The sequence below is a fragment of the Syngnathus scovelli genome, chromosome 9, assembly GCF_024217435.2.
Source record: "Syngnathus scovelli strain Florida chromosome 9, RoL_Ssco_1.2, whole genome shotgun sequence".
NCBI classification, from domain to species: Eukaryota; Metazoa; Chordata; class Actinopteri; order Syngnathiformes; family Syngnathidae; genus Syngnathus; species Syngnathus scovelli.
In genome coordinates, this window is record NC_090855.1 from 2,583,391 (window position 1) to 2,599,831 (window position 16,441).

The 16,441-nt window shown below is 43.6% G+C and overlaps 1 protein-coding gene across 3 annotated transcripts; it reads right to left on the minus strand.

Annotated features, from left to right (window-relative positions):
• Positions 1-291: 291 nt before the first annotated feature.
• lmna (lamin A) lies at positions 292-12,818 on the minus strand. Of its 3 annotated transcripts, none has more exons than XM_049730680.2 (13): positions 12,548-12,818; positions 7,838-8,208; positions 3,907-4,063; positions 3,631-3,756; positions 3,385-3,555; positions 3,158-3,283; positions 2,874-3,094; positions 2,502-2,808; positions 2,329-2,436; positions 2,132-2,251; positions 2,003-2,059; positions 1,741-1,923; positions 292-1,387 (listed from the first exon to the last, which is right to left on the minus strand). In XM_049730680.2, the coding sequence occupies exons 2-13, from the start codon at positions 8,170-8,172 to the stop codon at positions 1,352-1,354; spliced, it is 1,947 nt and encodes a 648-aa protein (XP_049586637.1). In that variant the 5' UTR covers positions 8,173-8,208; positions 12,548-12,818; the 3' UTR covers positions 292-1,351. The 3 variants fall into 3 exon arrangements, with proteins under 3 accessions (XP_049586637.1, XP_049586638.1, XP_049586636.1); XM_049730681.1 differs by lacking the exon at positions 12,548-12,818 and adding an exon at positions 10,404-10,548; XM_049730679.1 differs by lacking the exon at positions 12,548-12,818 and adding an exon at positions 9,646-9,809.
• Between the last annotated feature and the right edge of the window lie 3,623 nt (positions 12,819-16,441).

Here is a 16,441-nt window from a genome sequence, read left to right on the forward strand (position 1 = left end):
ACCTAATAACTGGCCACTTTATTAGGGAAATATCATGGTCAAAGGTCACAGGTCTCAAGCTCTAGTCCTCGGGCCGCGTTCCAACATGTTTTCCAAGTGACCCTCGTTAAGTGCAGGTGCGTGAAAACTTTTAGCCACTTTCACGGTCAAAAGGAGCTAAAAGTTTTCACGCACCTGCACTTAACGAGGGAATCACTCGGACACTCCATTAGGTACACCGCCATTTTCAAGTGTCCCTCATAACAGGCCACTTTGTGAAATAATGAATATATTTATAAAGAAACGACAACATTGTCTTATTTTTACATGTTTATTTGGAAAAGAAGCACAAAAATAATCCAATATTGAACAATATGGCTTTGAAGACAGACATGATATCTCCAAACAGCGAGCATTTCCTTTGGCAGATTTCCAACTCATCCAAAATGTTTGAATTGACAGCATTTGTTACACACCAACTGTTAACTAGAAATCTTTGGAGAGAACTTGAAGGCACTTTTGGGCAACAAAATATCACCAGAAAAGCAACAGAAAAATAAAGCCATCAAGTATTTTCCAATAAGCGCTTGGCTATGCTTTCTTTGGCTGACAAGCTGCTCGTTTACAGTACAGATGTTCCATCAATGCAAAAAAAAAAATTGTAGGAAAAGGCGTTTTAAAAAAGCCAGCAAAAAAGCATCAAGTCATATGACAGAATGATCAATGATTGCGCAACAACTGTAAATGCTCAAATGTGGCACCAGGCACAAGGACCAAAAATCACCAAGATTTGGTGAAAATAGTCAGGCTGGGAAATTGAAAAAAGTGACTCTGCAAACTAGAAGAAATTAAGAAACTGTTCATCCAGGCGCAATTATAAATACAAAAATATAAGAAAAATAATTGGTTTGTTTGTAATCATGATTGAGTAGTCAGAAGCTAAAAGGTCAAACGAGCCTCATTGGCTTCACTTTCTTAGGAAAGTATATTAATGTCCGCACATGTATCATTAGCCATAATTGTTCATTGAATAAAACAAAAATGTTTATTCTACTCTAACCAAGTTATAAACCGTAACGTGGGACAAACGGACGGTTTTAATGGGGCTCACCATCTGTGCGTGTTGACATTTGACAGCATTAAACGTGAACCGAGTGATGCGTGTGTTAGCATTAGCATAAGCGTTGCACATGCAGGAAGTGGATACATCAGCAAGCAAGCTCCTGTGACCTTCAAGCAACCTTCTAAGCAGCAGAATAGTTGATAGATACAAAAAGAAAAAAAAAAAAATTGGATGGTAATGAAGAAGAAAGAAAAAACATCCCTGCGATGACTAATGATTGCGCAAGTGGAGGCAGTGCCAAGTCTGCTTTCACATGAGCACGCAGTTCTCAGGCTTGACGCGACTCTGGAAGGACAAAGAGCAAACCATAGTATTACAACAAAAATATTTGCACACAGGAAAAAAAATATAGCTTACTAAAATATGAAATATGAATTTTCAGATGAGTAAAGAAAATTGAAATATGTCAAGATTTGATAAAATTACCCTTTTAAAAAAATATATATTTTTTTTAAATTTTTTATTTGATGTGCATTGTCATCACGAGAAAAATAAAGCGTTAAAATACTGAAATGGCAATAAAATGCCAGAGAATACATTTTATAAAAAAAAAAAAAAAAAAAAAAAAAATCTGAATTGCATGAGAATAAAGATGTTCACCTTACAAAACTCTGGATTTCATAATAAGCGGGTGTTACCTGTCTGGGCAGGTTGCCGGCCACAAAAAAGGAATGTCCCACGAGGCCTTCGGGCCCGCCGCTGCCGCCGCCGTGGCTTCCGTGGCTCCCGTGTCCGCGGTCCGACGTCTGGCCGCACGAGTCGCAGATGACCGTGCGGCTGCGGAGGTTGTACTCGTTCTCACCGCTAGTGCTGTGTGCTCCCTGCGGGGGGCAGCAGAGTGCGCTCACAGTTGCGCATTCAACTTCACCGTGTTGAAGAAGCGGAGGAGGAAGATGTTACCATATCGTCTTCATCCTCCTGGAAGAGGGTGCGGGTCACTTTTCTGCTGGCCATTTCCTGGTGGTGAAGAGGACAAAAGTCTTTATAGCCTTAAAAGCCTAACCCTAGTTTGAAACCCTAACTATTAACCTCTCCAGCAGCACTGATGAGAATGGTCTGCAGGATGTCGCCGGTGCCCCAAGAGTCCTGACTCTTCCACACCAGATCTGACGGGGGGGCGTGGGTTCCGCCGCCCGACGCGGCCCAAACCTATGCAAAAAAAAGTTCACGCTCACACTTGGAATCAACAATCGGCCTTTTTTTGTTGTTTTAGTCATTAAACTTACGGTGACTGTGGCTCCAGCTTTCAAGGTGTACTTGTGAGGGAACTTGTAGACAATGGCGTCGCCGTCGCCAACTTGTCTCTTCAACTGCCAGCCGGCCAGTAATTGGTCCTGTCGGGGGAGATGCTAATTAGCATAGCGTATTCCCAAAATCTTTGAGGATTTGGGCCGCTCACCTCGTCGCTTTTGTTGCTAAGCCTGACAAACTTCCCATCCTGGTCCACCTCGTCCACGGTGACGCGGCCGCTGGCTGCGGCATGCTGGACGACGCGCGTCTTGGTGACGGTGCCGCCGGCCGCCGCCACACTGGACGTGTCGCTGTCGTTGTCGTTGAGACGACGCTTCTTGGAGACGCCGGAGGACGTGCGGCTGCTGGAGGCGACGGCGGGCGTGGCGTGAAGCAGGCGGGTGTGGCTGTGGGACGAGCCCGAGGTACGCGTCACCGACACTCGGCCCGTCTGAGGGCTGGGCGACAGCTGCAACCTGAAGGAGGGGGCGGAGTCACTTTTAATTTGTTTTTTAGAGCAAACTGGTGTGTTTGCAATCACCTCTCCTCCTCGCCCTCCAACAGTTTCCTGTAGGCGTAGATCTCCATGTCCAGGGTGAGTTTGATGTCGAGGAGCTCCTGGTACTCGTCCAGTTGCTGCTGCAGGCGGGCTTGCATGCTGGCCATTTCGCGATCCTTGTCTTCCATTCTGCGCCGCATCATGTCACGCTCCCGGCTCAGCATCTCCTCCAGCTCGCGCACCTTCGACTCGCTCTGGGACAGCTGGCCAGGGAAACATTTGATTCAAAAGTGGTACCATAACTTTTTTATTTTTTCCATGCAAACCTGTTTCTGCAGCTGGCTGAGCTGAGCTGACAAACCCTCCACACGAATGCGCGTCTGCTGGAGCTCTTCGTGCGCGGCGCCAACCATGTGGGTGTTTCGGTCGGCCGACTGCCGGGCATTCTCCAACTGACCAAAACCACGAAGGTTAGCGACTGTCATTGTGTGAGATCGTATTGAAACTATTTCCTAAAAGCTTGGACAGTAGGTGGCGCCGTGGTGCAGTTTACCTTGGAGTTATAAGTCTTCTCCAGCTCAGCTTTGTACAGTGCCACCTGCTCCTCATGTTGAGCCCTCAGGTCAGTCAAAGCCTCCGCCAGTTTACTCTCAAACTCCATCTGCCGCCCGCTGTCGATCTCCACCATGCGAGACTCATGACGACGCTTGGACTCGCGGATTTCCTGCGACACAAAATGTGTATTGGTCAGACATTGCGCAAACAGCAAGCTGGCGGATGATTGTCCAGAAGCTGGCACCTCATTGTAGAGGTTCTTCTGGAACTCCAGCTCTTCTTTCACTGTCTGCAAGCGGTTCTCAGCATCCACCCGACGAAGCATCTCGTCTTGAAGCTGACGACGGGCGTCTGCCAGGGCACCTTCCAACTGAGGGGGAACCGCAAGACTTAAGTAGATGTCTTAAAAATGTCATTCATAAAACAAGCCACTAGGTGGAGCAATCGAGCCACTTTATCTTCATTCAGCATCCACCAGCGCTCAGAGCATAAAATGTGTGCTGTTGGTTTTTGTCTTTACCTTGGCAATCTGAGCTTTGAGCTCCTTGAGCTCGTGCTCCAAGGCGCGCTTCTCCCCGAGGGACGTATTCAGGGCGGCATCTTTGGAGTTAAGCAGAGCCTCCAGGTCCCGGAGGCGGATCAGAGCCGCGTCCAGGTCAGACTCCTTCTTGCTGTTCCTGCCCAACACATCAAGATGTCACACGTGGATGTTATGTTTGCTGCTTATAATCATTTTACAATTTTTGGCAACTATTTTCACAAAATGCATGGGGTTGCTACCGTAACACATTTTTTTTTCTCCTCCAAATCATGTGCTTGCTTTAAACCGCATGACCTAAATCACAGAGCAATTTTTTTTTAACACATCGCCATCAACACGCTGCAATTAGCCTTAAATTAGACAGTAAGTGCCCATAAAAATCCAACTCGTCGGTGAGGAGAAGTCATGTTTCCAGCATGTGTGCACACTGATAGCAGGAAAGAACACGGAAACAAGCTCTCTGTAATTCCATTTGCTCCGAGGGGAAATTGTTCATTGTATCTTATTAGCGTGACTTAGCGTGGCTTTAATAAACAGTGCCGACGTGGCTAGGAGCTAATGACGCTAAGCTTTTAAATGATATGCTAAATGCTACCACAGCTTGATTGTTTTAATGCGTTTGCTGACAAAATGGTTGCAAGCTATTCGCTGTATTTAGCATTTTTTAAACCCGTAAGGAAGTCATTTGCCATATGGAAGAGCCCATTTTTGGAGGTGGCTGAAGATTTTAACCCGAGTGACACCGTTTGGAGGGGAGAACACAAAGTGGGGAAAGAATAAAAGATGAGAAATGTGAGGAGGAGGAATGTGTTGGCTCTTCTCCCGGTCTCAGCGATGACTCAGAGGCAGCCTTGCTATCTTTGTCCACCGCGCCAGCCACAAATGACGCTCGCCACCAGTCAAAAAAAAAAAAAAAAAAAAAAAAAAAAAAGAGAACTTCCTGCTTTCCCCTTTGCCCGCCCGCTTCGACCAAGTTTGCTTTGGTGTTGCCAGGGCAACCCTGACCTCAGCAGGATGCAACCTGAAAATTGTCATTTCTACACCACGATATAAAAAGTGAAGAAAATCTCTTGAAATCTTTCTTTAAAAAAAAAAAGTATTTTTTTTTCCCCAAAGCTGAATGTACAATTTATGACAATTATATAAACAAAAAATTTGAAGAACTATAAATCTACAGAACCTGCTCGTCTTGCCTCACACCAACCAACTTGAACAAATCATGATGATGTTTTTATTTTGATGGAAGAGACCATTTGCAACAAGATGGTCAACCAGCCGCCACCTCATGCTTGGACAGCTGGACCAAGGCGGCACAGAGCCGTCTTGTTGGCGCCATTTTGCTTGTGAGCAGCTGCCCACCAGGGCCAAGCTGCAATTGGATGGAAGCATCACAAGCTATTCATCTCATTCACATCTGGTCAGCATGTGCATGTGGGATTTTCCAATGGGGTTACCATCTAAACATAGAACCAAGTTTTTTTTCCACATTTCTATCAACTCTTTGGAACAATAACAGCTCATGTCTACTTAGGCCTCTGACGGGGAAGGCAGTAACATGACCACGGCTTGTGTGTGGAGGACAATGAGCAGCATTGTGCATGTATGCAAAATGTTTCCAGTTTCAAACAACCACCGCACGTCAGATGCTCCACAAGCTGCGATGGAGTTGCTGCAGGGGGAAGCCGAGTGGGTAGAGGGTGAGCTACCGAGGGGATAGCGGGTAGAGGGTGTGGCGAAGAGTGTGTGGAGCTGCTGAAAAAGAAAAGGAGGAAAGCTCGAGGAGAAAAGAGGCGGTGCGACGCCTTTTGTTTGGTTCGTCGCCACGAGAACCTCAACTTCAGCATTTGTATGCAAACACGAGAACTTGGCAAACACTGTGGCTCAGTGTGTGTGCGTGTGCGTGTGTAATACGAGGCCCCATTGTGCCAGTCCCGTGTCGTTTTGCAACGATTCGAATGAGTCACAAGTTCTGACTCGTTTTTCACATTCATTATCACCACCATCTCTTTTTAGTTTTCATATAACACATAAGATGTTAATTAAAACGAACTGAATTCAACACGCAGGAGCCGCACCAGCCCGGGAAAAAATATATTTTTTTTACGAGGCTTTCCTGCCATTGTCCGACTAAAGTGGAATTAGATTATTTTAATTAGCTTACACTTCCTCATGCAGGTTAGTAAAAATAAAAAAAAAATCCTACAAAAAAAAGTTACCAAGCGATCCAAGCATTTAAAAAATACATTTGGTTCAAACTAAAACGCTATTCCATGTTACATAAGAAGCCACACTGAGTGGAAACGCACCAGCTTATGACCCACGGTCCACTGGGAACATTTTATCCGCCATCTTACAATAATTTACGGTGACTCACAAAGAGGGCTGAGCTGACTCCAAACTTCCATGGAAACTTCTATAAACTCTTTCAAGCACATACACACACACACAATATAAACTATCCTGCCAAGAACTTCACTCGTCACCACGTTGTGGCGTCGAATCTCCTCATTTATCCTAGAAAAAAAAAAAAGTCTATTGGCAACATCTGCCATACATTTCCACAGTAGACAACAATACCTTACTGTTCGCTTTAATAGGAACAAGAAGACAACGCCGGCCTCACGCTCACTGAGAAATGATCAAACGTGTTAAATGGGTTCAAGATTTTTTTTCCAATTGACAGAATGTTCACAAGAGCTACAAATTAAACTTTGTTTTTACACTCTTCACATTGAAGCTTGTCCAGCCATGACATGTTCACAAATGGTGTTCACACCCTAAAGCCGCGCCCGGAAACCTCCGCCCTACCAACGATCAGTTAACAGAGCAGCTAAATCCTTCTTGGTGATTGTCAAATGATAAGATAAGTTGTGTACGTGGACTCTTATTTATAAACAGGGTGGAGGCCAATCAATGTCATAGTCCACGATTATGACAGGACCTTTCAAAAACGAAACGCCTTGTAAACAAAAAGTATTCTTAGTGAATATAATAAACCAACATTGCTCAAATAAGTCATGGATAAAACAATGTAATATTACAAACTTTTAATTAAAAAATTAATGTAAAAAATAAATTATTTAAATATTTAAAACTAATTAAAAAAATAATTATTTAAAAATTTAAAAAGTAAATATAGTGTGCAAAAAAATCTAAAAAATCATAAATACTTAATTTGTTAATAAAATTAAAAAGCAATCAACTGCAGAAAAAGCTGACAATTATTTGTATATATTGAGCCTCATCAGCACTCCTCTCCTTCCTTATTTCCATATGTTACAACTTTCAATGAGGAACCGTTGGCACCAGTAACGTGAGCTTCTGTCTGGAAGGGGGGGGGGGGGGCGTGCTGTATGTGTTCTCTTCAGTAGTACTCCATTAACTCCTTCTATTCAGAGGAACACACACTTTCCAATTCACTCATAAAGCCACTCATTCCAAACGTAAACCAATCAAAGTGTGAGTCACTGCTCAATCACCAGGGAAGTCCAAGGTTTCCCGGTCGCCATGACAACCCAACACAAAGCAGCCCAAGGCCTTGCGGGCTGACACATGAGGTGGTTTCGGGTCACAAGTGCCCATCTCGTGTCACAGGACCGACGCTGATCATTTTGCCGTGACAGCGACCACCCGCTAGAAATACAAAGCGGCTTAAAAACACACACAAAAATGCTTGACTGTACTATATTTAGCAGCAGTTTCCCTTTTGGACCTCCACCCTCCTTTCACTACTCAAAGACATTCCTGAGATGCCAGCGCTACCTGTGGCATCCTGGACAACAATCCGGTACAAAGTCACCCGCAGGAGACATTCATTTGACGACATCCTGACAGATCTCCAGATCTCCATCAGCCTAATGATTTTGAGACCTCCCACAAAATGTTGAAGAACAAGTCCAAGGTTTCTTACCTGGCTTTGAGCTCCTTGTAATCTTCCTTGACCTTGCCCAGCTCCAGCTGCAGACGAGCCCGTTCCCTGGCCACCTGGTCCAGAGTCTTGCGGGCGTCGGCCAACTCTGCCTCGTAGGCCGCCTTGATGCCGCTGAGGTCTCGGCTGACGAGCGACTCGGATTCGGTGATGCGCAGACGCAGTCCCGCGTTCTCGGTCTCCAACGAGCGCACCTTGTCGATGTAGACGGCCAGGCGGTCGTTGAGGTTGCACAGGTCTTCTTTCTCCTGCAGGCGAGTGATTCGTGCCGGCGAGGTGGCGCCGCGCGTGCTGCGTCTCTGGCTTGAAGTTTCCATGGCGATGGCGGCGAGGGATTCGGATCAGGATGGTCACTGCGGGGACGACAAGGGACGTCATGTAAACGCACGCACAGTATGAACCATTGTTACATTGACATTGGAATTTTTTTTTTTCTTTTTTTAGTAGTAGTAAAAACTTTCCACCGGCCTCCTGATCCAATTCAATTATACGCCGCCAGTGCTTGTTATTCTTCCATTTTACAACCTCTATTATTTTCATGAGGAAGGCTGGACGCATTTCCTGGCTCATTCCCACCAGAACAAGCATCCATCTGCATGAGACTTCCTGTTCAACCAGGCCTGGTCAAACTTTTGACAGATTTCAGATTTTTTAAAAATTTTAAACGGAGAGGTGGGCCAGGTAATTGAGTTGCCAGAGTGTTGACTTTGTAAATAGCACGGCACACATATTAGGACTCTCCTTGGAGCAATGAAATATTTAGTGAAACGAAAACGATGCCAAGTGGTGCAGGTTGTAAATGAAAACCAGTAGGACAGCCATTCAAGTGACGGACGACAAGGTAAGAAATGGCAGCTTCTAATTAAAACAGCAGACGTACTGTAGGCTACCGGATATTCAGCATCGTCTGCTAGCAGGCAAACATGGTTGTCATGTCGTACGTTTTCAGGACAAAAGGCATTTTATTGAGTTTTAAATGTAAAATGTACATTTAGTTGTTTTACTAAAGGGAACTGCAGTTTTTAGGTCATTTGAATTCATTCAAATTCATTCAAATTCATTCACCAGTCAACAGCAAGCTAGCTCTGCACTTAATTTATCGGAACCCACGTCACTCACCAATCCAAGTCCCGCCTCTTAAAGCCGTACACACTCAAAAGTCACAGATACTACAGTAGAACGTGAGGATAGCAACCCTGAGAGGACAAAAAAATAAAATAAAATACCTGCACCTCACATGTGCATACTATTGTTAAAAAAATGCTAAATCAATTCTAAACTCATTACTTGAATCACAATTGTATATGCTTTTTTTAAAATAATTTTCTTTTACCAATATTTCAAATAAATGTGATCATACTTTGGACCCTGCAGTGCAACCACGGCAAAAGAGCACATTTTGGCACACTCACATCAGAGCTATCACCATTTCGCACCAGGACACCCACTGCCGGGAAAAGTCCATTCGGAGGGGCTCCTACGTGGGCTGCCAAACTTTTGCCACCCACGCAGCCCCACTGACATGTGCACGCACACGCCCACATGAGCAGCAAAGTCAGGAGCTCTCTCCACACTCTCTCAAAGTATAAAAGTGCTCATTAATACATCAAATAATATCAAAGTGCTCATTTACACTCTTCACACATGTGGGGAGCTTTTAACCGGCGCCTACTTCACCAATGATCCTGGTTTTTTTCCTCTCTACCCCCCGCCTAAAAGTTGTTCCTGACCTCTCCCGGGCCACATGAACACTAAAAAGGAAGGAAAAGACAGAGAATTTGAGACCTTACCTCTTCAGAGCTGCAAATGTGGGCAGAAGATTGCTCGACGTGTGTGTGTCGAGGAGGAGGAGAAAAAGAAGAAGACGAGTGCTCGCTTACTGGTTATGCGAGAGTGTGTGTGTGCATACTTCTGTGTGTATGTGTGTGTGAGTCTACGCCTGGAAAACTAGACTGCTTTCCGGCTTGTAGGAAAGCAGGGTGGGACGGAGGGAGGGAGGGAGGGAGGCAACAAGGAGGAGTCAGGCGAGACTGTGTGTGTGTATAGTTGTGCAGCTGTTGAGCTTTATCTGCGCTCACCCAGATAGCGCACTGCACTCAGACATCTCAGTAGACGTCGTGACACTTCGCCGCCCCCTACTGAAAGTCTGCAAATGACCCACTTTACCGTGGGGGGATACATCCCGGACCCACCTGGGACAGGTGGAAAATCTGTGATACACAGAGAAACCAAAATATCCAAATGGTCTAATAAACATCTGCTAGCTTAATGCTAAACGTACGATGCAAAACGCTTCGGATGATGGTAAAGTATATTTAGTCACGGTGTCCCACAGGGATCTTTATTAGGACCCCTTTTATGTTTTATATCACCAAATAGTTCCTCTAAAAATAAATCTGTAACAAATACAGAACAAATATTTGTGTGACATGCAGTACATTATACAGTATCTTAATGTATTCAATTAAATGTAAATATAAAAACTAGCCACAACATTAGGTACACATGCTTCTGTTGTTATCGATCTAAAAAAATAAATAATCCTCACTTCTTTAAGGACATCCTCTTTACAGAATCCTTGAGAATGAGCTCCTGGTGATCCACTGAATCCGGAAACAAAGGGTGAAAAAAAAATCCGGTCATCTGGGATATTCCAATGATAGATCCAGTCATTCACGGGTGAGCTCTTCAAATGTCTCAATGAAGAGATTTGGCTTTTACTTTTATATGCGTGCTCTCTGGGTGGAGTTAATGGAACCATGGAGATGGAGAGGATACAAGAACTTGCATACACGTCTGCGCGTGTGCTTAAATATGGACTAAGACGGTGCGTCCTGGTTTGGTCTGGTGGTGGTGGTGGTGGCAGGCCTAGTGGAAAGCAGCAGTCACAATTTTAAACAACCTCCTCCTTCTTTTTTCCCCCTTAGGCTTTCCATGGAAGTTCTACTGAATTACACAACAACAGTCTGGATTCTTAGATGATCATCAAACAGCCGAAATGTTGCTTCAAACCAAAATGGTCGACTTCCTGTTTAATTTTTGGCTTTTTTTTCCCGTGCATTTTTTTTTTTTTTTAGGTCCACTTGCCAAATGGACATTTCGCATCTGCTCCGTTCCTAAAGTAAACTGTCTCCTGCCCACGTTCGAGTTAAAAGCTCTAATAAGAGCATCGATGTGTCAAGCGAATGAGATGTAACACATCAGACGAGGCGAGATGCAAACGTGGGTCGGGCCTGCAACATTCCAAGCAGGCACACGCACAACACCAAAGGTGTGTCTGTCGACTGACTCACAACTCGCTCACACACACACTCACAGAGGAATGTCAACCTAAAATGTAAATGTGTGCTTGTAGAAGCGTAGAGAAAAAAAAAAAAGAGCCAGCGCCTCCCGCTCCAGTTTAGAAACCTGACTTCCCACTTCTTTTTTTTTTTTTTTTTAAACAAAGGCGCTGGGAACAAAAGTACAGCAATGAACATTCCTGGCAGGAGCTAACAAAGTACAAATATTTTATTGTACTAATAATGGCTATGCTATACCTCTGAGTATTTATTTTTGGAATGATTTTAACTCCCTGCATTTGAAAACTTGAATTTTTTAAAATAGGTTCATTACATTCTCAACCGTGAGTGAAATTTTGTCGTTCAGAATATTTCTGACACCTCTGACATTCTCATTTGAGTAACATAAAGCTCGTTGTTCACATGTGAATGAGTCAAACCAAATGTATGTCTTTCTAGCGAAGTCTTGTTATGATAGCAACGCACATACAATAGTCAACACGCAAGCAGAGTGACGTGCACGTTATCATTGCAATGTCATTTTCCCTTCCTGGGTGGGGCTGCTAAAATTGAGGGAAGCTCCCAAATCCTCTAATATTGATTTGAATGCTTTATGGGGGTTTACAATCAAATTCTGGTATTAATAGGCAAAAGTATGGATCAAAAGGAACTTTTTGAGCGCGCATATAATTGTTGTTTCACCTGAGGGAGGAAGGTGAGACAGTGTAAACACTCAATGTGTACATTGGGTTTGACGGGCGACGTCTCAATGAAAATGATGATTGATGTCACAAACTGCACGAAAAGAAAACGACCTTTCACATGGATCCAGTTTTGACATAAATTAATGGGATCAAATTAAAATTGTTAAAGCATAGCTCATATACAAAAGACATAATAGTTTCAGTTCAAGTAAATGTTATTTTATAATTGTTTTAGTTTTGATATGAGTTATTTTTGTGAATGTTTTATTTCTAATAGAATTATAGAGTTCATTTAGATAATTTTATTTAGCTTATTTTTATTTTCTACATTTCATGAAATTATTTGTTTTCTTTAGTTACCTTTAGATTTTTTCTTTGCATTTAATTTTTATTTCTGTCGTTTAATTTTGACATTACAGTATTTTTTATCTCATTACATTCATTCAGTCACATTTATTGACGCCCTTTTTCATTTTATTGAATTGCAGGTGCCTCTGTAGCGCCCTCTGCCGATGTTAAAACAACTCACAGTCCTGTTAAAAAGTCACATAGCGCTCTCTAGCGGCGGGTGAGGAGTCCAACTACAGTATGTGCTTTCTCATGAAAGGGTCGCAGAGTTCATGACGTCACCAAACATAACAACGTCGTAATTTATAGCAATAGCAAACACCGAATATCCCCCCCACGTTCCAAACCGGAAATCTTACCTGACTTTTCTCGAATCTTCCTCAGGGTCGTTTTGCAATCTGGCGTTCTTTCCACGCGTGTTTTACGTCCACGCGTCCAACGAGAGCAACGCCGCAATGGGCACAACACTGTCACATAACAGGAATTAGCAGACACGCCTGAGAGAAAAAAAAAAATCCACGTGTTAAATCCAGGCAAGAAAAAGAAGCCGCGTTGGTGCACACTGGCTGCAAATCTGAAAACACACACGCAAAGAGTTTGTGTGTGTGTGAGTGAGTGTGTGTCGGGGGAGTGGGCCTGCTCGCTTGCTTTGCTTAATTGCACAGTGCCACCTGGCGGACGTAATTTGGGGGCGGGGAACAGGTGCAGTATTTATGCGGACGTTTCCGCATTTTTATTTTTTTATATTCTGGATGTGGAATAAATGCACAAATTATTCCGCATCAAGAATATACAATTGAAATTTAAGTAACAAGTGAAAGTAATTATTTTATATGCGTGTATTTCTTATATTTTAGACTTGTACGGTGTTTTCTTATCATTTTATTGAATAATGTAGTAGTAAATGTAGGGAGTAAAAGTATTCAGAAAAACAGCCTACATACCTGAAAAATCCATATTGAAAAATAATATTTTTCCTTTTTTATTTCCACCTATGTAACATTAACATTACGTCTAAATATATTACAGTGTGTGTGTGTGGGCGCATGTGTTTGTTGTCAGTGATGTCACCCGGATGAGGTCATCAGCATCCTGGAAGCAAGCATTGAGGTGAGGAGCCTTCATCATCTTTACTTTGATTGGGGGCAATGGAGGGAGAGAAGAGGATTGGATGAGGGGAGTGGTGTGTGTGTGTGTGTGTGTGTGTGGGGGGGGGGTGCTCGAGGTGGCAGTGACCTAATAGCCGCAAAAAGCAATGAAGTCATCCAGCCTGACTCATATTCCCACATGACAGCAACATCAGCTCTAGTGTGGACAAACAAAACATTTTTTTGGAGGATGTTTTTCTACAAGTGTCATTATTATTATTATTATTATTTTTTATTATGAGTTTTTAGAATAACTTTGATTTTTTTGTCAAATTTAACGATTTTTTTTTCATATTCCATCACTTGAAGCAGGTTTTTTTTTTGCATTAAATGCCGAGTGTCCTCAAGATCCGTCCGCTCGATTCTATTGCACATTTGTGTGTGGAACAAAACATTGCAGCCAGATTCAATGGAACAATGCCAAAAAGTGCTGACTTAGCAAAAATAAACATCTCGCCGTTAAACTGCAAATGTAATCAGCGGTTACAAAAATACTAAATGCAATATTTAATATATTTACAAATGTATTTACTAATGATAAAATCCAAATATGTTTGTTTTTCTTTTTATTGTTTTTGTTTTTATTTACTTGAAATGGGTCAATGTGGCAGGCCACATAATTGCGGGGTTTAACGGCCCTCTATGGGGCTTTTCAAATGGATCTAAAGCAATAAAAAATGACAGAGAAAGTCTTTTTATAGCACCATCATTCTCACTGTTTAAGGTGTGAGAGAATAAATATTCAGGTTGCACCTTTATTTAAAAAAAATATTTAAGGCATTATATTATTATTATGGATTTTTTTTCAATTTGCACTCAGCCCCAAAAATCTGAAATAGAAGCTTGCCGAATCCCGAGCTGAGTTCTTTGTTGCAGGCAGCCTGACATCATCGGCCTGTTGAGCACGTGCTGCTTGGTGAGTCTCTTTGTGTAGCACGCGTCTTTTTACAAGAAAAGAAAAAAAGAAAAAGAAAGAAAAATAACATGTGCTGGTGGACATTCAAAAGACACACTTTGCTGCACATCTTAACTCGCATCTGTCTTTCCGCGTGGATCATCACGATCGTCTACGATAGCGGACAAAGAAAGGGCCTCCTGTGTGTGTGTGTGTGTGTGCGCGCAAATGTGGGGAGGCACAGTAACCCAAAGATGCCTTTCATCATCAGAGACGGGGGGGGAGGAAAGGACAGTGGGGACCACTCTGACGGCCAGATGGTCCCAATCAGTAACATGACCTCACTTGTACTTTCACAAGTATCCTGTAACTCACGCACGCACACACATAAAACCCTTTGAGCAATTATTCCATATCCTTGATAAAGATAGACCGACTCAAGTACGACATTTTTCAAAACATCACTCTTGGCCTAATAGAAAACAAATAAAATGTACTTGCTGACAACTGAGTTCCATTTCTGAAGTCGGTTGTAACCACTCCCACAGCGGCGCAGCCCTCCCTTTCATTCGTCTGAGATATGCCCACATGCTGAGGAGGATTTACACCGGTCATGAAAGTAAGGCCTGTAAAGTTGTTCTGGTGGTGGAAAAAAATTCTAGTCCTTCCTATTTGTGCTACTACTGGGTTGGATTGTTTTACTGGTGAGGACAAAGCGGACTAGTATGTGGACCACAAGATAGATATCGGGAGGAGGGGGGTTGAATGGTTTTGTAGTTCTACTATTAGGCCAAAAATTGCACTAGTAGTGTGTTACTAGTAAGACACCCTTGTAGTCAAGGCAGAAACCTGATCATGGATCTCCGTATTGATCGGGTCTCTCCTGTCCCGGCGGACCCTCCTTTTCCTCCTAATGGAGTCACGCGACCTCTCGGACAAACGACACTACGCTCATGCAGCAGCGTCCATTCCCGGAGTTTAAGGATTGGGGGCAGAATGGGTGGGATCACCAACCCCCCCCCCCGTCCCTCCCGCCTTCTCCCACACGCGCTGCGACTCCATGCATCACGCCATTGCGCTCTCCTGCTTCTAGAAGAACGGGTCATGGGGGTTGCTTTAATCCCAGCCTGACACCAGCACACGCACACAGGCCTTTCCCTGATTGGCTCCGCCCCGCCCCCCCCCCATTGAGACACCTGCTCTATATTGATACGGTTTATTTACTCGGAATATTGGCACAAAATGAGTTTGAATGTAAACAAACAACGGCCGTTTTTCTAACTGACAAGTTTGTCTCTTTCAAGTGTGAATTGTTTTCATAATATGGTGATGCAAATGTGTAAAATAAGTCATTAAAATATTGTTTTTTTGTCTGCCTTTCTGGAAGCTAATTGTGTGTTTAGCTGGAAAACTTTGTAAAGCAAACAGTGTGTGGCAAAACACCTTGAATGCCACAAGAGGATTGTCAAGTGAAATTTAATGGCCATGTAAAGATAAAGAAAGAATTCCTTTGGACGGAATTTTCTCCCAACGTGGGAACGCACGATCACACATTCCTGCCCTGGAGAATTGTTCCTCATCCTTCTTTTTCTTTTTAACAGCATGCTGCGCTGAGAGGAAAATCTTTTTTATTTAACGCGCGTGGAGATGGAAAACATTTTAGGGAAGAGGAGGAGGATGAAGAGGGAGGGAGCAAGGCTTGGGAGAGTGTCATATTGCTCATGCAGAGTTTGCCTTGTCATTCACATCCTTGTGCACACACATGGCCAACCTTGACTTTGACTCCCAGGAATAAAACAAAAAGGTGAAAAACCGCATGTACAGCTACTTTTGCCAGGAAAAACTGCACGTGCAAAATCTTTTTTTTGGGTAGGTTCGGGGGTGGGGGGCTGCTTTTGTGTGCTCCCACCAACATGCCGTCAGGCGTGGCTTGTGTGCGACATCTTGTTGGGGAGTCTGAAGCAACGGGTGCGCTTCTTTTGTTCACCGGCACGATTACTGCTGCTGCTGCAAAGCGTTTTTTTTCTTTCTTTTTTTTCCCTGTTTTTTAGGGAACTGGATGTACGGATGGCCGTGTGCGACCCCCTACTCGCCCCCGCCTCCTACATAGGGTCTGCAGTCTGCCAACTCCCATCCCCCTCGTATATATTATATAAATATATGTACAGACGCCGCCCACCCCCACCTCTCCTCGATGCCTCCCCCTCCCT